General features: G+C 44.2%; 12 protein-coding genes across 12 annotated transcripts; 5 read left to right on the top strand and 7 right to left on the bottom strand.

Moving 5' to 3' along the window:
• Positions 1-633: 633 nt before the first annotated feature.
• Positions 634-2,391, top strand: DAK1 (LALA0S03e08306g1_1; the record flags this gene model as incomplete). The annotated part of the gene is made up of 1 exon (XM_022773437.1): positions 634-2,391. One exon carries the CDS (start codon positions 634-636, stop codon positions 2,389-2,391), a length of 1,758 nt encoding a protein of 585 aa, XP_022627911.1.
• Positions 2,392-3,498: 1,107 nt separating this feature from the next.
• POB3 (LALA0S03e08284g1_1) lies at positions 3,499-5,127 on the top strand (the record flags this gene model as incomplete). The annotated part of the gene is made up of 1 exon (XM_022773436.1): positions 3,499-5,127. One exon carries the CDS (start codon positions 3,499-3,501, stop codon positions 5,125-5,127), a length of 1,629 nt encoding a protein of 542 aa, XP_022627910.1.
• Positions 5,128-5,234: 107 nt separating this feature from the next.
• On the bottom strand, positions 5,235-5,805 carry GMC2 (LALA0S03e08262g1_1; the record flags this gene model as incomplete). Its single annotated transcript, XM_022773435.1, has 2 exons — positions 5,235-5,414; positions 5,497-5,805. 2 exons carry the CDS (start codon positions 5,803-5,805, stop codon positions 5,235-5,237), a joined length of 489 nt encoding a protein of 162 aa, XP_022627909.1.
• Positions 5,806-5,944: 139 nt separating this feature from the next.
• On the bottom strand, positions 5,945-7,086 carry ERV41 (LALA0S03e08240g1_1; the record flags this gene model as incomplete). The annotated part of the gene is made up of 2 exons (XM_022773434.1): positions 5,945-6,945; positions 7,056-7,086. 2 exons carry the CDS (start codon positions 7,084-7,086, stop codon positions 5,945-5,947), a joined length of 1,032 nt encoding a protein of 343 aa, XP_022627908.1.
• A 181-nt stretch (positions 7,087-7,267) lies between these two features.
• Positions 7,268-8,455, bottom strand: SMA2 (LALA0S03e08218g1_1; the record flags this gene model as incomplete). Its single annotated transcript, XM_022773433.1, has 1 exon — positions 7,268-8,455. The coding sequence occupies one exon, from the start codon at positions 8,453-8,455 to the stop codon at positions 7,268-7,270; it is 1,188 nt and encodes a 395-aa protein (XP_022627907.1).
• Positions 8,456-8,583: 128 nt separating this feature from the next.
• On the bottom strand, positions 8,584-9,789 carry ECM7 (LALA0S03e08196g1_1; the record flags this gene model as incomplete). The annotated part of the gene is made up of 1 exon (XM_022773431.1): positions 8,584-9,789. One exon carries the CDS (start codon positions 9,787-9,789, stop codon positions 8,584-8,586), a length of 1,206 nt encoding a protein of 401 aa, XP_022627906.1.
• A 1,827-nt stretch (positions 9,790-11,616) lies between these two features.
• On the top strand, positions 11,617-14,541 carry ORC1 (LALA0S03e08174g1_1; the record flags this gene model as incomplete). The annotated part of the gene is made up of 1 exon (XM_022773430.1): positions 11,617-14,541. One exon carries the CDS (start codon positions 11,617-11,619, stop codon positions 14,539-14,541), a length of 2,925 nt encoding a protein of 974 aa, XP_022627905.1.
• A 206-nt stretch (positions 14,542-14,747) lies between these two features.
• On the bottom strand, positions 14,748-15,419 carry TEM1 (LALA0S03e08152g1_1; the record flags this gene model as incomplete). Its single annotated transcript, XM_022773429.1, has 1 exon — positions 14,748-15,419. One exon carries the CDS (start codon positions 15,417-15,419, stop codon positions 14,748-14,750), a length of 672 nt encoding a protein of 223 aa, XP_022627904.1.
• Positions 15,420-16,344: 925 nt separating this feature from the next.
• On the top strand, positions 16,345-17,118 carry RPS1B (LALA0S03e08130g1_1; the record flags this gene model as incomplete). Its single annotated transcript, XM_022773428.1, has 1 exon — positions 16,345-17,118. One exon carries the CDS (start codon positions 16,345-16,347, stop codon positions 17,116-17,118), a length of 774 nt encoding a protein of 257 aa, XP_022627903.1.
• A 194-nt stretch (positions 17,119-17,312) lies between these two features.
• On the bottom strand, positions 17,313-18,236 carry MFT1 (LALA0S03e08108g1_1; the record flags this gene model as incomplete). The annotated part of the gene is made up of 1 exon (XM_022773427.1): positions 17,313-18,236. The coding sequence occupies one exon, from the start codon at positions 18,234-18,236 to the stop codon at positions 17,313-17,315; it is 924 nt and encodes a 307-aa protein (XP_022627902.1).
• Positions 18,237-18,386: 150 nt separating this feature from the next.
• SEC39 (LALA0S03e08086g1_1) lies at positions 18,387-20,456 on the top strand (the record flags this gene model as incomplete). Its single annotated transcript, XM_022773426.1, has 1 exon — positions 18,387-20,456. The coding sequence occupies one exon, from the start codon at positions 18,387-18,389 to the stop codon at positions 20,454-20,456; it is 2,070 nt and encodes a 689-aa protein (XP_022627901.1).
• Positions 20,457-20,574: 118 nt separating this feature from the next.
• Positions 20,575-23,169, bottom strand: PIF1 (LALA0S03e08064g1_1; the record flags this gene model as incomplete). The annotated part of the gene is made up of 1 exon (XM_022773425.1): positions 20,575-23,169. The coding sequence occupies one exon, from the start codon at positions 23,167-23,169 to the stop codon at positions 20,575-20,577; it is 2,595 nt and encodes an 864-aa protein (XP_022627900.1).
• Between the last annotated feature and the right edge of the window lie 231 nt (positions 23,170-23,400).

The following is a 23,400-nucleotide window of genomic DNA, read 5'->3' as shown; positions in this document are numbered from 1 at the left end:
GACAAATTCCAAGAGACAAACACCTACTGAGATCTACAACTGAGTAAGATTCTTGCGACAAACGCCAAGAGACATACACCTACAGACGTACAAAACTTAGGAAGATTCTTGTGATGTCTACGTTTGTGTATAAGCGCTTACAGGTAAGAGTTTGTTTATGGTTATTATACCTTGCACGTGATCCGAAAACACACCCACACACCACTCAACACGTGCCATCAATCACATGACCCAAAATTTCAATCACACTGCACGGCACCTTTTTTTCCCTCCATTTTTATTTTATTTATTTTCTCGAGCTACTTCCGCGATATTAAACTATCGAATTGTATTGTAATAACGTACTAATCCCATCTCGCATACAACTTGCGTTACTAGCATCATACCATTTTACTCCCAGAAAGTGGCGCATCTATTCCGCTTGTTTCTGCCGTCTTTAAGCGTGTGCTATAATAGCAACAATCGGATCAATCCCCCGCAAAAAAAAGGGGAGGCAAAGGTATAAAAACGGTGCAATTGTTGCCAAGAAATTGGAACGGAAGACATCGAAGTTGTGACATTTCTGAAGTTGTGAAGTTGTGAACACAAACCTGATTGCCGTTAAGTAATCATTAGAAACAACAATAATCAAAAATGCCAGAAGTCAAGTCATTCGAAGTATCGGAACCATTGAAAGCAGCCCTAAAAGGGTTTGCTCTGGCTAACCCGCAATTGACGTTCGTGGAGCACGAAAATGTGTTTATCCGCGAAACGAACGCCAAGAAAATCAGTCTTATTGCTGGCGGCGGCTGTGGCCACGAACCTACACATGCGGGTTACGTTGGACACGGACTTTTGGGCGCTGCCGTGTGTGGTGACATCTTTGCAAGTCCCTCTACAAAGCAGATATTGAATGGACTCAAACTGTTGAGCAAACAGTCTAGCGGCGTGCTCTTGGTAGTCAAGAACTACACGGGTGACGTGCTACATTTCGGACTGGCTGCAGAACGTGCCAGAGCCCTGGGAATCAACTGCAAAGTGGTCGTCGTCGGCGATGACGTGGCCGTGGGTAGAGCCAAAGGTGGCCTGGTGGGTCGTAGAGCGTTGGCAGGAACTGTCTTGGTCCACAAGATTGCTGGTGCCTTTGCTGAGTCCTATTCGGACAAGCATGGACTCGATGGAACGGCCCGTGTGGCAGAGGTGGTAACTGAAAACCTGGTGACCATCGGGGCCTCATTGGATCACTGCAAAGTTCCGGGTCGCAAATTCGAAACCGAGCTCAATGAAAACAAAATGGAGCTTGGTATGGGTATCCACAACGAGCCGGGTGTCAAGGTGCTGGAGCCAGTCCCCAGCACCGACGACTTGATCCGTAAAGACATGTTGCCAAAGCTTCTCGACCCTCACGACAAGGACAGACATTTTGTCGAGTTCAGCAAGGAAGACGAGGTCGTGTTGTTGATCAACAATCTCGGGGCTATCTCGAACTTTGTGATCTCCGCAATCGCAGCGAAGACCGCAGAATTTTTGGAAAAAGATTACGGTATCAAACCGGTACAAACCATCACAGGCACTTTGATGACTTCTTTTGACATGGAAGGTTTCAGTATTACGCTGCTGAACGTTTCGAAGGCATCGAAAGTCGTGCACAAGGAATTCCCAGAAGTCAAGAGCATTTTGGAGCTTTTGAGAGCCCCAACCGATGCACCAGGCTGGCCCAACATCTCTCATGATGACGAAAAGGCACCTAAGATAGATCATTCGCTACTTAAGGATGAAATTAAAGTGAAACCTGCTGGAAAATTCGATTTCGACCATTTTGCCAAGATGATGAAATCTGGTGCCGACCAACTCATCAAAAGTGAACCCCACATCACGAAACTGGACACAAAAGTTGGCGATGGTGACTGTGGCTACACATTGGTTGCCGGTGCCAAGGGTATCACGGAAAACTTGGATGGCCTCGACAAGACATACCTATCGCAGGCCCTGGCCCAAATTTCTGACCACATTGAAAGTTCAATGGGCGGTACCTCGGGTGGACTGTACTCGATTATGATTTCGGGACTGTCCCACGGGTTGATTCAAGTATCTGACAAACCCGAAGAGCCTGTTACTCCCGAAAAGCTCGGTAAGGCAATGGAAATCGCTCTAGACACTTTGTACAAATACACCAAGGCCAGACCAGGTGCTTCTACGCTTGTAGACGCCCTTGAGCCATTTGTCAAAGAGTTTGCCTCCTCGGGCGATCTTGCCAAAGCCATCGAGGCTGCGGATAAGGGTGCCCAATCCACGGGTTCGATTGAAGCCAAATTTGGCAGAGCTTCGTACGTGAGTGATTCGAGTGCGATCCCAGACCCTGGTGCCATTGGGTTTGTGGAATTTTTACAAGGTGTCAAAAACGGCTTGTAAATGAACTGGTTTGAACCCGTGCGACGTGAAATGAAATAAACAACGATAGAAGTAGGCCGAATTCACCAAGGCCGAAATACGCATGTATATGATTGATAAATGTGTCTGGACTATGTATGAATGAAACTCTTGCCCTTACGGCTGATGTAAAAGAATATAACACGGTTTGGTTCTCAACTCGTACAGCAGACTAACTGCGAAGGGAGAGATGAATGCGCGAACATGACTGTTGACTAGCCACGCTACCATATATAGCAACGGATTCGAAATAAAGTGACGAAAGAAACGAAAATGGGTTGTTTGGATAACGAAAAATCGGATTGAAAGCCTAACTTGCTTCACAAAATACGGAGTAACAATGGAGAAGTTTCTCAACGTATGAATCGGTATGAATCTCAGCCATCTTCGGTTTTCTTGAATATATATTGATTCGGCTGAAATTAAACCAAAGGATGTTAGCATGAGAGAGTGATTCAAAAAACACTCGTTGGCTATCACGGCAGCGAACCACTAATTTCATCAAATCTCCCGGTCAATATGATTGAATGGCCCTACAAGTATCTAAAGTCCTGTCCGTCCAGCATCAGGTAGCTTGTGCTACATATCGCACACCACGTGATTTTGTGACAGCGTCAGACTTCGTAGAACTTTAAAAGTGAAACTCAAAGAATAGCGATTATCGATCGAACTAACTATGAAAAGGTCCCACCCAAATATTCCCCACATATAAGTGAAGCTTAAAGATGAAAAGACGAGGCTATTGGCTATTCTAAAGACATGAGACATTCACCGTGAAAAGCTACTCCAGGGATCGAGTGTAACAACGGGTAAAACTGAACAAGATCCAGACGATTTTCTAGTGAAAACAGATTCGACAATGTCCCTGAATCTCGAGAGTTGTGAAACATATCCAACTTTTACTCAATGTCACATAAGTACACAATGATAAACATTGTTCCCGGAAATTGGATATCACATGTCACGAAATCGAAATTGAAATTTATTACGAACTCAAGTCGACCTGGCTGATCCAAACATGTTCTATCCATGTTCAAACCCCTTGACGACTCATTTCACCACCTTCTTAGCGTCTAATCGATCAATCCGATGAGTACAGATTTCGAACGTATCTTTTTGAACCAGTCCAAGTCCAGCGGGAGGTTCCGGATAGCGGATTCTGGTTTAGGATGGAAGATCTCGAGCAGCGGTGGTTCAGCAGCAGGACAACAAAAAGCGCCATTACTTTTGCCCGCAACGGAACTTGCATCTGTGCAATGGAGCAGAGGGTGTAGGGGCTACGAATTGAAGATAAATACAAAAAATCAGGGTGTTGTACAACTAGATGGGTTCTCACAGGAAGATTTCAATCTGGTTAAAAATGATTTCAAAAGAAGATTCAACGTCCAAGTTGAGAGTCGGGATCATTCACTGCGTGGGTGGAACTGGGGGAAGGCCGATATGGCTCGGAATGAAATGATTTTCTCATACAATGGAAAGCCAACTTTTGAAATTCCATACACTCATATCAGTAATACCAACTTGACAGCGAAAACCGAGGTGGCAATAGAATTCGATCTCACCAAAGAAGACTATAATCCAGCGGGCGACGAGCTCGTGGAGATGCGCTTCCACGTTCCAGGCACCATTGTGGAAGACCAAGACAACGAGCAGGACGAAAAGCCTAAAATTGAAGGCGAACAAGAAGGTGTGGAATCGCAAAAGGAACAGAAGCCTGTCGCGGAATCCTTTTACGAGGAACTCAAAGAAAAGGCCGATATTGGTGAGGTTTCAGGAGACGCCATCGTTTCCTTCCAGGACGTTTTCTTCACTACTCCAAGAGGGCGCTACGATATTGATATTTACAAAAATTCTATCAGGCTAAGAGGTAAAACTTACGAGTACAAATTGCAGCACCGCCAAATTCAAAGAATTTTCTCTTTGCCCAAGGCTGATGATATTCATCATCTAATGGTGCTGTCAATCGAGCCACCACTACGCCAGGGTCAAACTTCATACCCATTCTTAGTAATGCAATTCCAAAGAACGGAGGAAACTGAAGTGCAGCTAAATGTTGAAGATGACGAATTCGAAGAGCTTTACAAGGACAAGCTCATGAAACAGTACGATGCACAAACACACGTTGTCCTGAGTCACGTTCTGAAAGGTTTAACGGGCCGCAGAGTGATTGTTCCTGGTCAATACAAGTCGAAATACGATCAATGTGCCGTGTCATGTTCTTTCAAGGCTAACGAAGGTCATCTGTATCCCTTGGATAGTGCGTTCCTTTTCCTAACCAAACCAACTCTGTACATGCCATTCAGCGACGTCAGTATTGTCAATATTTCCAGAGCCGGTAAGACTACTACATCGGCAAGAACGTTCGATTTGGAGATAGTAATGCGTGCTAACGGCGGATCCACAACTTTTGCAAATATTTCCAAAGAGGAACAACAGCTACTGGAGAACTTTCTGAAGTCCAAGAACTTGAGGGTCAAAAACGAAGAAAAGGAAGCACAGCAAAGATTGGAAAATGCGCTTGGATCTGACAGTGGGGACGAAGATGTAAATATGGGTTCTGCTGGCGAAGACGATGAGTCTGTTGATGAGGACTTTGATGCCGGTTCGGAGGACGACGATGTCGCTGAAGAGTTTGACTCTGATGCCCCAGCCAGTGACAGCGAGGCCGAAGGTGACGAAGATAATAGCAGGCCGGTCAAGAAGTCGAAGCTTCAATAAAACAACACAGGTGAAGAAGTACAAAACTACATAGCAGGGTTAAAAAACATTCATTCTAGCAAAACAGTAGCGACACCTGCGGTTGTAGTTGCAATTGCAGTGCCACCTCATTTGCGAGACAGGTCTTCCAGCGTTCGCTTAATTACGCGGGCTGACGAAGATAGCTCTTGGCGCATGTACTCTAAATGAGTCTCTTTACTAGCTATCCACCTCTCCGCAAGACCAATCCTGGTTGCACCTCGATGTGAGTCCATCGTAAAAGCTGCCTCTTGCCATAAATATTGTTTCTGCACCAAGTTTTTGGGTAGTTTGGTTAGTAGCCATTCTTGAGGACAAGGCTCCTTTGATTGAACATAACAAGTCACTTACCTTATAGAAGTTATCGAGCTCTGTTAGACAGATATCAACTTCTTTGGTATACGTATCCATCAAATTCGCAGAAATTTCGTACAAGTCGTCCCAGTTTAACCGCTTTATGGGTGCATGGTCAGCGGCTGTGCTGGATTTCTTGCATTCCGCGTTCACGAGTCCCGTGGCCTCGCCCAATCGCTGTAAAACTTCCAGTTTCATCATTTCAGCGCGCATTTCGTGTTTGCTGTGCTCATTGGCCTGCCACTCCGCGGCTATGGTTTCCAAGCTGAAAGGCCCACCACTGGCACAGTTAGAGTTAGAAGACATGGCAAAAGGCTATTTCTATACGCGTATATAGGTATATATAAAGACTATTTCGAAGGTGTTTTCTATTCTGTTCCTTGATCTAATGTACAAGTCGGTGACGTTTACCAAGAATCTAGTTCATATCAGGTATAATGAACTTTTATTCTAAAATTCCAGAATTTTGACGATTGTCGTTTTGATAGCGAAGCGACCATCTAGGACCCAAACTGACCACCAGTAGCTTGTCGGTGAATCTAAAAGTCCAGGAAACGATGTAGACGATGAATGACAAGATTGCGACTAATCGCACAATAAACTGCCAAAACGATATACGTTCATCGCTTACGGTTATAGATAGTGCTTCGAAATCATAAGAAAGAGTAATACCGGCCACGGATCCTCTTCTAACTTGATGGATCGGAACTGTAGACTCTGTCTCGCCCAACGAGTATTGGTTGGTGTATACTTCCGCACCCAGTTTTCTGTAGGTGGTGGGGACTACGGACGTGTGGTAGCGGTAGCTCATACCAGGATCGTTGGTAAGGCGGCCCGCTCTGTCGAGCGGGTTGTCAATGTAGGGATAGAAATCGCCGAACGAAAGCTCGTTGAACACATGGGAAAAGTTGATGGCCTCTGGCGGGGTTCTTTGAAAATCAGAGAGACTAAAGCCACGAACGGTAATGACAAGATCACCTCGTACCATGTTCACAGGAATCGAGCCGAAAATGTGACATCCATCGAAGTCCTGGTTCTCACTAAGGGCAGAAAAGTCCAGCTTTTCACGGAATTTCGCCGGAATGGCTTCTGAAAGAATCTCGTCCAAACCGGGAGTCTGAATTTCGTTCCTGTTGTTCACGCTGGTGCCATATGGGATGTAGAAAGGCATGTCCTCAAACGAAAGTTCCTTCTGCACCATTTTTCGATCTCCAGTGATATCGGTGGCGAAAACATTCAACCACTTGCACTGAGTGTGCACAAATAGGTCCATGTTGATCTGTGCGGTCTCCCGAACATTACTGGCAACTCCATATTGCTGATCAACGTATCCACCGAAAAAGCTACCAAACTCGCTCCAGGCGATGAACGCCAGGAAAAGGTAGGTAAAAATACTCGAGAGCCCACCTTTAGAGGATTTTTTGACATGTCGGTCCTCCGTCTTAGCTGTTGGAAAGTTCTTTGAAGTTAGTAAAGTGTTTGTCGAGTTGGTGAAGAGCAGTGTTCAACACCCCATTTATCTTAGAACAAGACGTCTACGATAACCCAAAACTTACGGAACGCATCAAAACTTCTCAAGCCAGACATGTGTGGTCTTTAAACCTTGAAAGTAGCGATCTTTGATGGTCTTTTGCGTTTAAACTTTTCTTTGAGGTTGGTTCATGTTGTTGATGGATGGCTCGCTATGTTATAACTAATTAGACCCAAGTACGTAACAATGACAAAAAGTTCGGTTTACAACAAGCTTATGACGATATTAGCAGTTATTTCAAACTGTTGTGCTCGAGGATAGTATCGAATCCATCTCTAGGTCCTTTTGCCAGCTTCCTAGAGCCGTTGGGCTTACCTGTAGCTCATTTTCCGCGTTTTTCCTATGTTGGTTGAATTTTAACGTCTGCCAAACCAAAACGCACTCCAACACCAGCCTCACAACGTTCATGTAGAATGCACCACCTATTTGAAGATCGAAGTACTTCTTGGAAAGCCCTTGGGTCACAGAAGCCTTGTTCAGAGATGAATATAGTACGGTAGAAACGAAAACACCGAAAAAACTTACAATAGCGGCCAGAACGGGCAGGACCTTGAGGAAAAAATGTCCCCATATACCCACGGTCCGCCACGTTGTTTCAAACCTTTTATCTCTGCGTTTGCCCGTAAACGCTGTTGGCGATGTGACGACAGTAGAAATGATGACTAGAATGCACAGCGAAAATTCAATCAGATTGATGAAGCTTATCGACCAGCATAAATGTTGAAGCACTTCCAGTAGCTCGGCGGCGCTTTGCCACTGGCTTAAATCGCGAACGGGAATCTCGCTGTTGGAGCCGGAGTAAGGAGACATGTATTTGGCGAAAATATTGTTGCTATCGTCCGCAGAGCCAGTCTCGTTTCTACCTGCTTCGAGCAAAGCACGAAGTCCTAGTTTGAACGCGTACACGAAAGAATTGCCCATCATATACGGATTTTTGGAGGAGGTAATACCAAATTGAACACCCACGTCCCGCATGAGGGTAGAAACGGGCTCCAGCCCATTTCGATTGTTAATGCAGTAGCGAGGAATCTTCGCTACTGACGGCTGATCTTTGCAATATCCAAGGTGGTTCATCTTGTAGCGGTTGGGAGCATTGAAAGTGTTCACCAGGTTCACGTCATCATAGTCTTCCAAGTTAGCAGCTTTTCCATTTGCGTTCAGGTCCAATGCAACGTAAGACAGTAGAGTCAAGAGACTTTTGGCTCCAACGAATATATTTTGACCGGGGTCTGGGACTTCCAAAAAACGAAGTGTGTACTGCGGGATGCAAAATCGTGGGCCCGCCAACGAGTTGCAAGAAACGCTTGGAAGATGCAGGAGAATAATTGCTAGGAGTGATATCAGGATGGAAAACCAAAGACATGCCGTCGTAGCCAGAGCTAGAATTGATGGTCGCAACTTGTTCGAGATGCTATCTAGCTTCATTTCAATTGAATATCTTGATGCGGATTGTGGCTTACTCTGAGAAAAGGGACGCCATGCTTGAACGTGAAGTGGGTTTTTGATTTCGTCGACATGATACACGGACTGACGTTTTATGTCGATAGGCGCCGTCACATGTTGAATGCTGACGCCGGCACCACTGGTTCCTGATATATGATATTCGAGTTCTCCGTCTGGGTTGTGGCTAGAAGATTTAGCGACTCCACCGAGCTGTTTTCCAAAAATCCTGCTTGAGAGCTGTCACCTTTTTGGTAAAAAGGTTTTTGCAGCCTTTCGACTTCCGTGTCTGCTTGCTCTAGCGAGTGGTCACGGTGGTGGACACTTTCACTGGCAGATGCAAGTATACCTAACTCATAGGATTCATCTCGTTCCACAGCGTTATCAGTAATGCACCACACTAAACCGGACCAATTAGCGCAGGAAATGCAAGAAAAAATGGCCACCAGCCAAAGTGCAGCGGACCACTCCCCTCCCAAATGGTAGGATATACCCATCACGCCAAGCTCACTATTTATCTTTGATCGGAGCTCCATGTTCATTACCATCAAAGATATCGCACTCACCAATGCGCATATGCATACTAGCAATGAAAGCACAGATATTGTATGCACGAGCATGAACTCTTTGAACTGGTTAAGATTTCGCCCTTTGATCGAATAGTACCACAAAGTCAAGGCCAGAACAAGTGCTTGACACACTGCCACAATATACAGTAACACCACCATTCTCTCCTTTGTATTTCTTCTGGAATCCATATAGCGTGTGTACGAAGGGCTTGTTTCATAAGTGCCGCCATCGGGAGTTCCATATGCATAATCCAGAATTACCTCAAGGCCCACGTCTTTCATCAGGCTCCTGTAGTCAAAAATGTAATCTGAACCTTCTCGTATGCAAGCTGTATAATTTTGAGCCCTGGGACCTGTGGTTACTGTAGTTCTATTTTCAACCTCACACCAGCCATAAACGGAGGAGACGACGTACTGCGGTGCTGATTTGGATTGCAATGCTGTGTATTCCGTCAGAATCAAGATCTCAGAAGTTGTGAGTCCAACCCCATTGCTAACGTAGTTGGCTGTAGATGATTCAACCGAGGATTGAAGAAACTGAAACAACCCGTTAGCGATGTCAATTGACGACGTTTTCATCTGGCCCATGTAAAGTCTATCAGGAAGCGTCAATGCTCCAACTGTAACTATCATTGTAAAAACTATGACTAAAATTGATGATCCTAGCCTACAGAATTGAACAAGACGGCTCGAGGCACTGAGATTGTCGAAAGGTTTCGCCGCTGCTTTTTGAAGCCGGCGTCCTAGCATTCGAAGTTCTCTATATAAATGTCTTTGGGCTCATCAAAATCGACCTGACTTGAGGAGCAGCCAGGCTGTTCAAAGGACTCGATTGTTCGAGCAGCCGATGAGTATACATAGACAAGATGTATGTTAATTATAGACTTGATTTGATATTGATAATTATATATGAGGTCACGTGACCAGGAAGGTTTGAGTATAAAGAGACAACTTTGGAACTGGAACGAAGTCTTCTGAGTATTTCAAGAGGTTTATAAGGTGATTTGTGGAGTATGGCTTCGAGATATGCACCGTCCAGCCAAATTTTGTAGATCAAAAGGCGATCACGTGATTCAACGGCCTACACAACTATACATGGGTATGCCGTCTTTGACGCGGATCTACACCATTTATCGACCACTATGCTACACATGATACACATTCTATATGTCGTGGCTTGCTACGAACTGGGGCTGTATACCGTTTCGCACAATTTTTTAATTGATCACTATTTCCCGGTCTGACAGTTGTGAAGAAGTTGGCAAGTTTTCGGGGGTGCGAGATGTGAGAGTATGATTCAGAGCCAGCTGTTTGTCTTGTTGACAGCTTTTTAAATGGTGGACCCAGCTCAAGATCAAAATACACGAAAATAATAGTACAGAACTAGAATTGACACTTTAGAGGCGTGATAGGACATCAACATCGAAGTATAAACTCGTTCCACGAGTTTTGGGCCTCAAACGAAGCATGACGATTGGTGCTAGAAGAATTCAAATACAACCAAGTTGAAGATACTTCTAGTCGCGTGACTCCATGAAGATGTGATAGCCTTTTTTTTTTTTTTCTTCTTTGAAGTGATCCATTGATGTGAGATAATGCTGCCAAGAACATCCAGCCGATTTTTCAGTAGATGTACTGTGATGTTTTACTATTTTCCAATTGCAGCAAGTGTCCTGGCTGGTGGCTAGTGTAGCTTTGATTCCTGTTATCGTGTGTAATAATATTTGAAAACTGATTGGGTCAAGCTAGTAAACTGTATAGGATTCAATGATTGTATTAAAATGTAACACTTTGGAATATATAGGTAAGAGTATGCATGTTTGCCAAACACTCTTGTTACGCCTAACGTCAGACGCGCTCTTGAGTGATCTCAACACGTGACGAAATCTCAGCGACGTAATTTGACAACAATAACGAAGACACTTGAATGATTAAAGTTCCTAGTGCTTCAAGGACCAAGAAAACGATAGCACCGAGTAGCACCATCCATCCTGATGTCATCACATCTCAGGTAGCTGTAATAATCGTCGGTTCGTCGTCGATAGAAGTGAAAAGTTTCAAATGCATACGCGATGGATTGGACTACAGCATCGATGAGTCCGCAAACCAGATCAATTTTTTTCGCTGCTACTGAGCCTCAAAGACCTACCAGCTCAGGACTCTAGTAGTCCAAATAGACTATTTACGTCAATTCTGTCGCTGTCGTTCTTATCACGTGACTCATATCACTCTATGACAAATTCGACATTTGACGTGAGAAGTGGATTTGACAAGAAACAAGAAGTTTAGGGCATGATTTGTCCGCTTAAATAACTTTGCACTTATTCACTTTCACTGCTGGTCGCAATTCTATCATTTTTACTCTCAAGTGAACGATCTTCTTTACCCGCTGTACTCGAGGATCATTAATTGAAAAGTACTCGAGAATTAAGATTAAAGAGTTTAAACTACATACACTGCATCGCTTCAAACACAACATAACCCATCAATAACTCAAACCACCAAAAACTCTTAGTGACCAGGGTTGTAAGCTGATGCAAACCGCTTTTTCTAGTTAGAAACTTACCTGTTTTTTCAATGGCTACCTCTCAACAAGACTTTGAAGGTTGGGAGATTGTAAAGAGAGACGAAAATCAAAACATAGTGTATGATGACTTGGGTGGGAGAAGAGCTCGCAGAAGAACCGACAAAAAGGGAGAAAAGGAGTATATTTCGCTAAGACGGCTACGTGACGGCCTGGAATTTGGCTGTGGTGACTCAATTGTCATGCGAGACGCTGGCACCGATGACTTTTCCGTATATATGGTGCATGAGATTCGATTGAACACGCTCAACCATTTGGTCGAACTTTGGGCATTTGCGTATCTACGCAGGTTTGAGCTCAATGAAAGGGAGTACCTCGAAGCGTGTGAACCGATTAAAGGACTTCCGGCCTCCAAATTGAAAAGCATGTCTGACGCTGAGGTGACCGCATCTTTTGCACAGATTTGCGATTCATACGAACTTTGCTTGACAGCAGAACTCTCTGAACTTTATCTATCCGATTTTCTGGCTAGGGCAGAAGTGTATGACCCCGAAAATCTCCCACCTCATGATTTTGAAACAACAAACAGTGATAAAACGACGCCTGACTCATTTCTTGTTCAGTTTGCGTGCGAACCTTTGGGCCTGTCTTTTAGGGAAATTGATATTCATGATGTGGGTCGTTACGTGGCTAGCCAGAATTCAAGAGATTCGCACACATTCATCAAAGAATTAACAATCAAGCCGGTTCAGAATAAGGGAAAGAAAAGGATCCCTCGCATACATAAAAAGCAAGATCCCAAAAAGACAGGCCCAAGTGTACGCCCTAGTCCCGTAGAACAACACAATCCCGAAGATGAGAAAGGGCCGTCGAGCTCAGACAATATCGAAATTTTCCAGGATGCTTTAGAAGAACCTGGAAATTCGAAAAATGAGCCACGTAATGCGCCTACGCGCCTCTTTTTAGCATCCGACTCTGAAAGTGGAAGTTCCACTCGAGGTGACCAATCGCCTGACCAATCGCCTGACTCTGGCTCTGACTCTAACTCTGAAGATGAAGATGAAGATGAGGATGAAGATGAAGAAGTCGATGGTGAAATCGATGAAGAAGTTAAGGACGACTCTGAAGTCAGTGATGACGATGATGAGGAATCAGGTGCAGAAGGGACTGCTAGCGACGAAGAGGACGATAGTACCACCAGCTCAGAGGAATTGGATGCAAGTTTCGACGACAGTACAGTAAAGCAACCAAAACGGCCTTCGAGAACTACCTCATCTAGCTCTCGCAAGCGAAAAGTGACGCAAAGATCGTCAACTCCGTCATCTCCTCCAAAGAAGGCTTTGAAAAGTAACGCTTCTAGTGCTAGCGGCATCAAGAAGTATTCGAAAAAGAACGTGTCAAGGGCCAAGAAAGCATATACTCCTTTTTCTAAACGATTCAGAAGGCCTCAAGATATCCCTGACTTAACAAAAATTGCAGAGTTCAATCAAGATCAGATAGATATGGATGTTGCTGCTATTGAAAATAGACTGCGGAGTCCCAAAAAGCAGCATACCACGGAGACAATCTTTTCGAAGGTAAAAAAACAGCTATACACCTCTCACGGTAAAGATGAAATTATGAAAGCTGGAAATTTCGATGACTATTTGCCCGCTCGTGAAAATGAGTTCGCTTCCATTTACTTAAGCCTCTACAGTGCCATTGAAGCAGGAACAGGCACGACGATTTATGTGGCAGGAACTCCGGGTGTCGGTAAAACATTGACTGTTAGAGAGGTAGTCAAAGAACTTCTTCAATCGGTGGAACAAAATGAGCTTCCGAATTTCCAGTATGCTGAAGTCAACGGTTTGAAAATGATAAAACCCACAGACAGTTACGAGGTTTTGTGGAACAAAATTTCTGGTGAGCGGCTGACATCTGGTGCTGCAATGGAATCTCTGGAGTTTTATTTCAACAAAGTACCGAAGAGTAAGAAAAGACCTATCTTGGTTTTACTTGATGAACTAGACGCATTAGTGACTAAAAGCCAGGACGTGATGTACAATTTTTTCAACTGGACCACTTACGCCAATGCCAAATTGATAGTGGTAGCGGTAGCCAATACAATGGATTTACCAGAAAGGCAGTTGGGTAATAAAGTTTCTTCCAGAATTGGTTTTACAAGAATAATGTTTACTGGCTACACTCATGAGGAATTGAAAATTATCATCAATTTGAGACTCAAGGGACTCAATGAAAGCTACTTTTATGTCAACACGGCCAATGGGAGCGCGCATATGGTTTTCAATGGGGAAGAAGAACCTGACCTCGATACGAGTGGCATGCACAAAGTCAAACTGAGGATAGCGCCGGACGCGGTCGAAATTGCTTCCCGGAAGATAGCCAGTGTAAGCGGAGATGCTAGGAGGGCATTGAAAGCGTGCAAACGAGCAGTGGAAATCGCAGAACATGAATACATGGAGCGCCATGGATATGGGTATGATGGTGTAACAGCTGGCAAAACAAACGGCGCGGGCTCCATTTTGACTGAAGAAGATGAAGTCCAAAGTGTGCAGATCAATCACATCATGAAGGCACTCAACGAAACTGTGAACTCTCCATTGGTAATGTTCATGGCAAACCTTCCATTCACTACTAAATTATTCCTGTATGCAATGATTAACCTCATCAGAAAAACGGGTAATCAGGAGCAACCGTTGGGTGACATCATCGATGAGATCAAATCTTCGATCGATTCCAACGGCAAAAATAAGTTTATCGTGGAAATGCAAAGAGTACTTTTTAATCAAGGCGACGAAATGTCATTGGAGCAGCTGCGAATCATATCCTGGGAATATTTGGTCAACCAGCTTATTGAGGCCGGCATCGTGATTCGGCAAAATCTCAAAAATGAGCGCCTAAGTGCAATCAAATTCAATGTTTCGACGGAGGACGTCAAATCTGCTCTTAATCAGGATAAAGTTATGAAAACGCTTTGAGCCATCGGGCACTAGCAAGGGCGAGGGTGATTGACATCGGTTTAGAGGAGAAATGTATAAAAGTTGGTAGAGTGAATGAACCGGAAGGGGAACGCCTTTATAAATCGTGGTGGAATAATAAGTAATGCTAAATTAAATGAGTAGTCGGGATTGCGACCTTTTAAGTGATGGCCTATCGGTTACCGAATGTTTAAGGCCCCACACTATTATGTGGACGTACCCGGCGGTGAGCTTGACGAAGCGGAAGCGGACCTGCGCGTACCGCCCAAATGCTTATATATGAGCAGCGGGTCGCCAATTTGTTTAATCTCTGAAGCACGCATGGTCAAGTTATAGAGTTTGGCGATGATGATTTTGAAGATTTTTTGAACGTTTATGGAATGTGACGTGGAACAAAAAATGAGCGGAGCGTCCATTGCCTGGGCATATCGCATGCTTTGCTTTGAGATCTGCGCTTGCAAGTCCGGATCCAAATTAACGAACAAATCATATTTGGTTCCCACCAGTAAAGGTACAGCGCGCTCGTTAAATCCGGTGGCTTGCCGATGCCATTCTTGAATCGATTTTAGCGTTTCTGGTCGTGTGAGGTCAAACAGAAACACAATGGCCTTGGCTCCTTCAGAAGCCAATGGTAACATATTTATAAACTCTCGCTGTCCTCCGAGATCCATTATATAGAAAAGAATATCTGCTGATCCCAATGTAATCTTTTTGCTGAGACAATTCACGCCCAAAGTTTGCGTGTATTCTTCGTCAAACACATTTTCCACGTATTTGACCATCAAAGATGTTTTGCCCACTTGTGCGTCCCCTATCAGTCCGATTTTGATGGTAAAAGTGTTTTTAGGTGGCGGAAGAGACGGTACATCTGATGCCATGGTGTGTGCCCTTGCAAAGAGCCGGGTTTCCACTTCAATTGGGGGGTTCAAACGGTGCAACAGATGCGGGACCTTGAAATTTCGAGATGTTAAATTATATCTAGATCTATATCATTAATATGTCATATATGGCATATAGCCCATTAAATTGTGATGTATTGACCGGGGAAAGTAGAGGAAAGCCAGGAGCAACAAAGGCTAAAATTAATGATCCAATACACGCATGTGTCTCGTTTTAGGAAGCGAACCAGTCTCCAAAAAAGCGCGATCTTTTTCCGACCTTTTTCAAGATCCTAGGGCAACTTTCAAGATTTTTGGATCGCTGAACAACCCAAGAGAATAGAAAAAGAAGAAGAAGATTGAGAAAGTGTGTGAAAAAGCTTTTGAGAGTGCAAGGAAGTGCGAACTAGATACGAATTCTTTCTCAAATCGCTTGAAATGACAAGAGTACTCACTCATACGTTCAAACAAAGGAGTACATCACATCAAACGAAAAACATGTTTAGTTGTGACTGTCTCTTTAAGCTACACCCATACATTTTCATTTTTGAGAGAAATTATTTTGTTTTTGAAGCGAACAAACTTGGACATACTTTTCTCCATTTGTTATTGTGCGTCCTTCCTGGAGTCGAGTCTCCTTTCTGTCTAGCGGTCCGGCCTAGAGACGGTTTGCCTCTAGGCTCGCCTACCCCTTCCTTGCAACTTTCTGTAGTGAGCCCGCAGGGCTCGGCGGGCAACTCTGGTTGGGATCTCTGCCTAGCCTGAAAGGGGGACTCTTCCAAACTCTCTCTGCGTATGCTGTCGCTGCAGCTAGCGCAAGCAGTGAACAATTTCATCAAAAGTTCATCAGGAAGTTCATCAGCTATACAACTCCATTTCCAGTTAGTGTGCTTCAGAACCAAACTATACATCATCCCCAGACAATATGGCTGTTGGTAAGAACAAGAGACTATCCAAGGGTAAGAAGGGTTTGAAGAAGAAGGTCGTCGACCCATTCACCAGAAAGGAATGGTACGACATCAAGGCCCCTTCGACCTTCGAGAACAGAAACGTTGGTAAGACTTTGGTTAACAAGTCTACCGGTTTGAAGAACGCTTCTGACTACTTGAAGGGCAGAGTGGTGGAAGTCTGTCTAGCCGACCTACAGGGTTCGGAAGATCACTCTTTCAGAAAGGTGAAATTGAGAGTGGACGAAGTCCAAGGCAAGAACTTGTTGACCAACTTCCACGGTCTAGACTTCACCGCCGACAAGTACAGATCTATGGTCAGAAAATGGCAAACTTTGATCGAGGCTAACGTCACTGTCAAGACTGCTGACGACTACGTCTTGAGAGTGTTCGCCATTGCCTTCACCAGAAGACAGCCAAACCAGGTCAAGAAGGCCTGTTACGCTCAATCTTCTCACATCAGAGCCATCAGAAAGGTGATTTCCGAGATCTTGACCAGAGAGGTGCAGAACGCCACTTTGGCTCAATTGACCTCCAAGTTGATCCCAGAAGTCATCAACAAGGAAATCGAGAACGCCACCAAGGACATTTTCCCTCTACAAAACGTCCACATCAGAAAGGTGAAGTTGTTGAAACAACCAAAATTCGACTTGGGTTCCTTGTTGGCCTTGCACGGTGAAGCTTCCGGTGAAGAAAAGGGTAAGAAGGTTGCCACCTCTGGTTTCAAGGACGAAATCTTGGAAACTGTGTAAACTTTATCTGCAATTATCACATAACAAAATCGACAAGAGTTCTATAATCATGTTTTGCCCGTTTATTAGAGACGCATGCGCGCGGTAGGGTCAAAAGGACATCAACCAACAGTACATTGTCTCACTATCACATAAAGTAATGCGTCTATGAATTTCCGTAGTATACAGGGTCGTAAGTAACACAGACCTTTAGGTCAGTCCTTTTCATCTTCATCCTCGTCCTCATCTCCATTCCCAATATTGCCCTCACTATCATCCTCATCCTCAACGTCGTCTTTTTCGGGTTCAGATCCACCGGTCTCAATTTCTTCATCTTCGTCGTCTTGATATGCTTCATCGGGCTCACCAATATGTACTTGTTCAGATGGAACCAGATTTCTACTGACAAGTTCGTCTTCGAGTACGGTGGCTATTCTATCGAAAAGCTGGGCATTGTGGCTCCACTTGTCTTGATAATCTTGCAGTTCTTGTTGCAGTCTGCGAATACTCTGTTTCATGGATTCGTTTGTGCGCTCCAGATCGCGGCCACTCTTGGAGAAATTCGCCAGCACCGACAGTTCTTCATATTCCACTTCTGCATCTTCTTCTCGCACTTTGACCATCTGTCGTCTGAACACTTTTGCACGTAGCATTTGGGCCACTGCTCGAGCACCCAACCGTTTTTCCCACTCCTCCTGTGACGCGCTCAACTTCGACTTCGATTTTTGCATACCTTCAACCTGTTCGTTTACTAAATCGATGTGCGAGTTCATATCTCGCAGTCTTGCGTTTCTCTGTCTCAAAATCTTGTTTCTATCTCTGGTAGTCGACAAATCCTCTGTCAAAGTTCGCTTGATATTCGAAACATTTGCAGTTGCACTCGAATTTTCGACACCAACTCTCAATTTCTCCGCCTCCACATACAGCTCTGCATCTTGTCTCTTCAATTCATACAGATTCTTCCATTCTTGGATCTTTTCCAAGCTCAGTTCATGTTTGTCTTCCAGTTTACCAACTATAGCTGCAAAAGACACACTTGAAAGCTCTGAAACCGCATTCAAATAGGCGTTTAATGAATTATCAGGGTTGAACACTGCTAAGCGCTTCTCAACAGCTTTCTCGCTGGCTTGATCGCTCATGTCCGTGGACCATTCTGTCAGATCTAGATGTTAGTTCATATAAATTCAACATCATCACCATTAATAAATTGATCTTTGCTCATCGAAGAGTTTCAACTTGACAGAAACGTTGCAAACATCATCGTTTTAGCACCGATATGGACTATTAAGATGCTAGAGGATCAATTGTATGTTTTGTGCTGTTTTCTAGCTTCAAAAAGTGACGCTTTACGAGTCGTGAAGTTGATTTTGGGGCAAGATCGGTTAAAATTGGTGGAAGTCTTGAAACTGATATGTGTCCTCTGGCCGGAGCTAGACGATCCGCTTCGATTGCTAGCGGTATTTCAGAGTGTTGAAGAGCTTGAAAATTCCGAGAAAACTGAGCTGGAAACTTTAGAAAGTTTGATCGGTGATGATCAAGAACTTATCGCTGCAGTGGAAGCGAGTCCCGAAACTTTATCGCAACGGAGAAACGCACTGCAACGATATGTAGAAATTGAATTGAAAAAAACCAAGATTGGAATTACGATAGAGAGCTCCAATTGGCAATTCGCGTTCTTTCAAGCACGAGTATTGATTTGTAATTCGGTTGTCGAAGATCCACTCTTTTACAAACCTTTATGGTCGAAGCTAAAGTCGGCCCAGAACCCTAATTTTTTGAGCTGGGTATCAGGTATCTTGAAACCCTTATCACATTTCTATAATCGTACAGGGGCACGGCTGCGCATTGCCGAATTTCAGTCGTTTCCAGCTTCCAAAACGTTGGACTTGCTTTGGCAGTCAGTCCAAGATGCGGAAGAGTCCAAGTTCCGAGGTGCGCTTACCTATGAGCTTCTACCGTATCTAGATTACGTGGCTGGCTACAATGACTTTTTGGAGACTGTTTTCAACGCAAACAACTTCCGTCTCGATTCATTATCAAACTTCAGGCGATACAAAATGCTGGCATTGGAATTGCTGAGTCAAATCCCCGCCGAGTTTCAACGATTATTCCAAAGCCGCGTGGTCGCAATCCTTTTCGAGAATGGTAGCAATCTCCAAAACCTCAACAGCCTTGATTTGCGCGTCGAACAAAGCTTGATTTTATCCTCTGTGGATGAAAATGTCAAAATTCATGGAATCGACCTCGATATCAGGACACTTCAGATGTTCGCGCAAAAAATGGATCTGCTACAGCTATATGGTCTTAACGATATCTATAAGCTATCTCAAAACTCACAGCTCGTTCAAAAATCCTGTTTCTCCACAATGTGCAAACAGCAGCTAGAATCTGCAAAATCATACGATACACTCGACACCTTGAGATCTTTCATGTATGATGACCCTATATTTCCAACTCTCGATGTTGTGACGAAGAAACTTGTCATCGTAGAATCCCTCTTAAGCAAGGGTCACTTTGACATGTTGCAGCAATTCGCACAAAACTCAAAATTTGACCTCGAAGATAATGTGTTACTCAAGTTCTTCTGGAGTTTCTTCAACTCGGCAACCAGTGGACGCTCCAATGGACCCAATATGCTCAATGCAAGGAAAATCCTGGGGCTCTTGCCCATCGGTCAGTATCAGGACCTTTCAGCTTTGCTAGATGTTGCTGAAAAACTATCAGATTATTCGTTGAACGTCTCAAAGGGTGTCCCTCTCAGGCCATCTGCATTGTTTGAATACAAACACCGGCCCTTTGAGATCATATCTAAACTCTTGGAATTGAATCAGGGCCTCTACAAGCGTTTGGAAGAAACATTCGAAATAATGAGACTCTTGTACTCGGCGCTACACTTGGAGCCATCTACCTCTGGCTTTGATGATGAATATACCAAAATCTGCGCGCTGCATATCGACTTTGCCCTTGCGAATTCAGACTTCGAGTATGCCTATCAGGAGGCCACAAATCTAATCCAACGGCCCAAAAGCGGTGAGTTCTGGTCAACAATTCTCCAAGTGGGGAAATTCTTTGATCCTTCTTGGGCTGAAAGTGAGATACCAACCGAAATTATCTATCTACAGCTAGAAATTCTGGGTAAATTACTGCATGTATGCCCTGTAGATGAGGTAGAGGCAGTTATATCTCAGTGGAGCGGACTAGAATCCGAACTTTCAACCAGAGACTTAATCAATGACTTTTATTCGCTTGCTCATGGCGATTCAAGTGATTTCAAGGCCAAAATCATGGGGGAAGTTTCGACCAGTGCGTCGAAATTCTTCTCTTCCGGAATCAAATGGGCCATTGATCGTGATACGTAATGAAAAATCTGTTTATCTCTTCGTTCTATCCTGTTGGCTGAAAAATGTAGCTACAGGAGTTAGCCGTGAAAATGATTACCCAAGAAAAATCAGAAAAAGCGTATTTATTACAGCTTGTTCAGCTGCCTGCATCAACGTCTATATATTCATCTGCTACCGCATCTAGTATTTCGGGATCCAAGTCATGTAGGTTCTTTTTGTTTTTGCGCTGAAGCATCGAGGTGATACGGTCCTGCCGCACCTCGTGTTGTTTGTGTATCATTTTTGTTGTAGTTGCCGGTGCGTGAGAGCCACTCTGCTTTCTTACAGTACTATCAACAACCCGTTTTCTTGCCTCTTGGGCCGAAGTGAGCGTGCGATAAAACTCTATGACACTTTCATGAGCTTGCACTTTGGATTTGTTGAAGTTGAGTACCTGCAGCCCTTCTCTACATGTAGCACGCGATAGTGCCACATAGGCTTGCCCTTTCTCAAAAATTCGTCTCAAATCTACCTTGACTTTCGGAAGTGTCTGTCCTTGGGATTTGTGGATCGATAGCGCCCAAGCGAGCATCAAAGGCAGCTGTATTCTGCTGACGAGGGGTTTTTGATGCTCGTCTTCGACCGCCCAGTCTTCAGGCTGTACTAGGACCAGTCGCGAAGAACCATCCGGGGTAAGAAACCTTACGAAAGGGAGTTTGCGCCCGCCCGAGCTTTCTTTAATCGCCTCTAGTAGTTCTTTCTTCCTCTCAATGTTACGTTTTTGACTGACGGTAAGATTATCAGTGTCAGTCATTAAGAAATCGAAAATGCTTTCGTCTAATTTATCATGAGGTAGTTGGCTTCCTACTCTGCAAAAAGAGTCTTTGTCACTTTTCCTCCTTATAACTTTCTGATTGTTGTCGTCTTCATCGCTGTTGTCATTGACTGGTATCTTTCCTTCAATCATTGATTCAAGCCGGGAGGTTTCTATCTCGGGGTTTTTCTTCACAGTGTCATAAAACATGTAGGTCGTCTGGTCTATAAAGTCAATAATCTTTCCCAGCGAACCGTTTACTAAAGTCTCGTCCATGTTTTTGATCATCATTACCTGCGCTCCTATCTTGAGTTTGAGTTCCTTAGGCGCCAAAAAATTGGACAACAGTTTCTGCTTTTGAAGTTCATCTTTCATGATACCGCCGTCAATGGCATTGTAAGTGTGGCATCTACCCGGAAGGCTATTGAGACGGGACATATTTGCCCTGTCAACTTCATTTCGAGTGCTGTAAAGCTCGGCAGGTATGATATCATCCTCTGGCAGTGATCGACTTAGTTTTTTGAAATCCGCTTCTGTTTCCGTGGAAATGTTGCCCATTCTCATCTCATTTAGCATTCTCACAAACTCCGCATCACCTTGTTGTCTGAAGACCTTTTGTAGCATGATCGTTGATTCAATGGCCTCTTTCCACGCGCCGGCATGGAAGGCAAATTTTGTGGCACTATTGTTGTTCTTGTTAACAGGAGGTAGTTGAAAAAAATCACCGGACAAAATGATCTGTATGCCGCCAAATGGTGCCCAGCTTTTACGCAGCGATTTGGCAATAAAGTCCAAGTTGTCTAAAAGGTCGCCGTCAATCATAGACACTTCGTCAATAACTAAAGCATGTATCTCTGACCAGCGGGCGCAGTGCTTTTTAGATCTTTTCACCTTCTTAAGCAGAGCCTTTTTGTCCCCCTGTCCCAAACCAATCCCGGCAAAAGAATGTACAGTAATGCCCCCAATATTACAAGCAGCTAGTCCTGTGGATGCGGTGACAGCAACATTTTCATTTCCATATTTCCTCCTCAGAGTCTTGATTAGGACCCGTAAAAGCACTGATTTTCCTGTCCCTGCACTGCCGGTGTAAAAAAGATTGTGTCCCTTCTTCGCAAGCTCTATGACATATTCTTGTTCTTCACTCAACACTAGACCTTGCACAAGTTTTTTGGTGATGTTGCTATTTGCTCTAGAAGCCACTTCCTCAGAGCCCTCTCGCTCCTCTTTTTGCGTAAGGAACACCAATTCATGATTTTTGGACCGTTTTGAACTTCTTTTTTGTTGTGGTTCAATCCTGTCAGCGTCGTCATCAGTAGTGACGGGAGGCGACGAACACTCTGGGTCTTCAAACGACGGCGAACGACGCAATTTTGGTGGTATCAGAGGCAAATCTTGAAGATCTTTAGAATACGATGCAAGGTTGTTTTTGTGGGTACTTCTGGTCTGGGTTACAGCGCTTGTCGTGAAGCTTCTTACACCTGGTTGGGCACTTCTTTCACGGCTTACCGGTGTTTGCAGTGCGGAAAATACTGGACCCATCGTTTTCGAACGTAGTGGCATAGAATCAATCGTTGTTGCTGTTGCTGTTGCTGTTGCTGATCTTGACGAAACTCGTTGTAAAAACTGGTCCAGCTGTCGCTTGTTCTCCGTTTTAATCGCCACAATTTGCACATCGTCGTCCTCCTCGTCTTCTCGTATTCGCTTAGGCGTTTTACCGTAACGAGTCTCAATTTTTTTCTCTTCTTTCACCACATCGTCGTCCCAGCCGTCTGAATCTGATAACAGCTGACATAGTTCATTAGAGTCCCACGTTGGAGCCGGTCTCACGTAGCGTTGCTGCAATCTCGATATGTTGGTTTCCATAAGTCTTATGTCACTCTTAAGCCCTCTGTGTACGTTTTTGAATGTGCACAATCGTTGTAAAGCTGTGCGATGCATGTAAGGTCAATTTCGGCCGTCCGAATTCGTGCAAACCTCCAATTCCACTCAAATTAGACACCTAATTGAGCATTTGGGGATATGACGTGCAAATGCTAAACAGAAACCCGAGCAAACCAGGTTTGTTTCCACCTTTTCCTTTGGATATGGTTCGATGAGATGGAATGTGGTTAAAGTTTCGCGTCCTTTGTTCTTATTTACGAATCAATTTTCTCGAAAGTGTCAAGTTGT

This window comes from Lachancea lanzarotensis, scaffold LALA0S03 (assembly GCF_000938715.1).
Source record: "Lachancea lanzarotensis genome assembly LALA0, scaffold LALA0S03, whole genome shotgun sequence".
Lineage (NCBI taxonomy): Eukaryota > Fungi > Ascomycota > Saccharomycetes > Saccharomycetales > Saccharomycetaceae > Lachancea > Lachancea lanzarotensis.
Note: the sequence above shows the minus strand (reverse complement) of the source record. Positions and strands in the feature narration are given on the sequence as shown.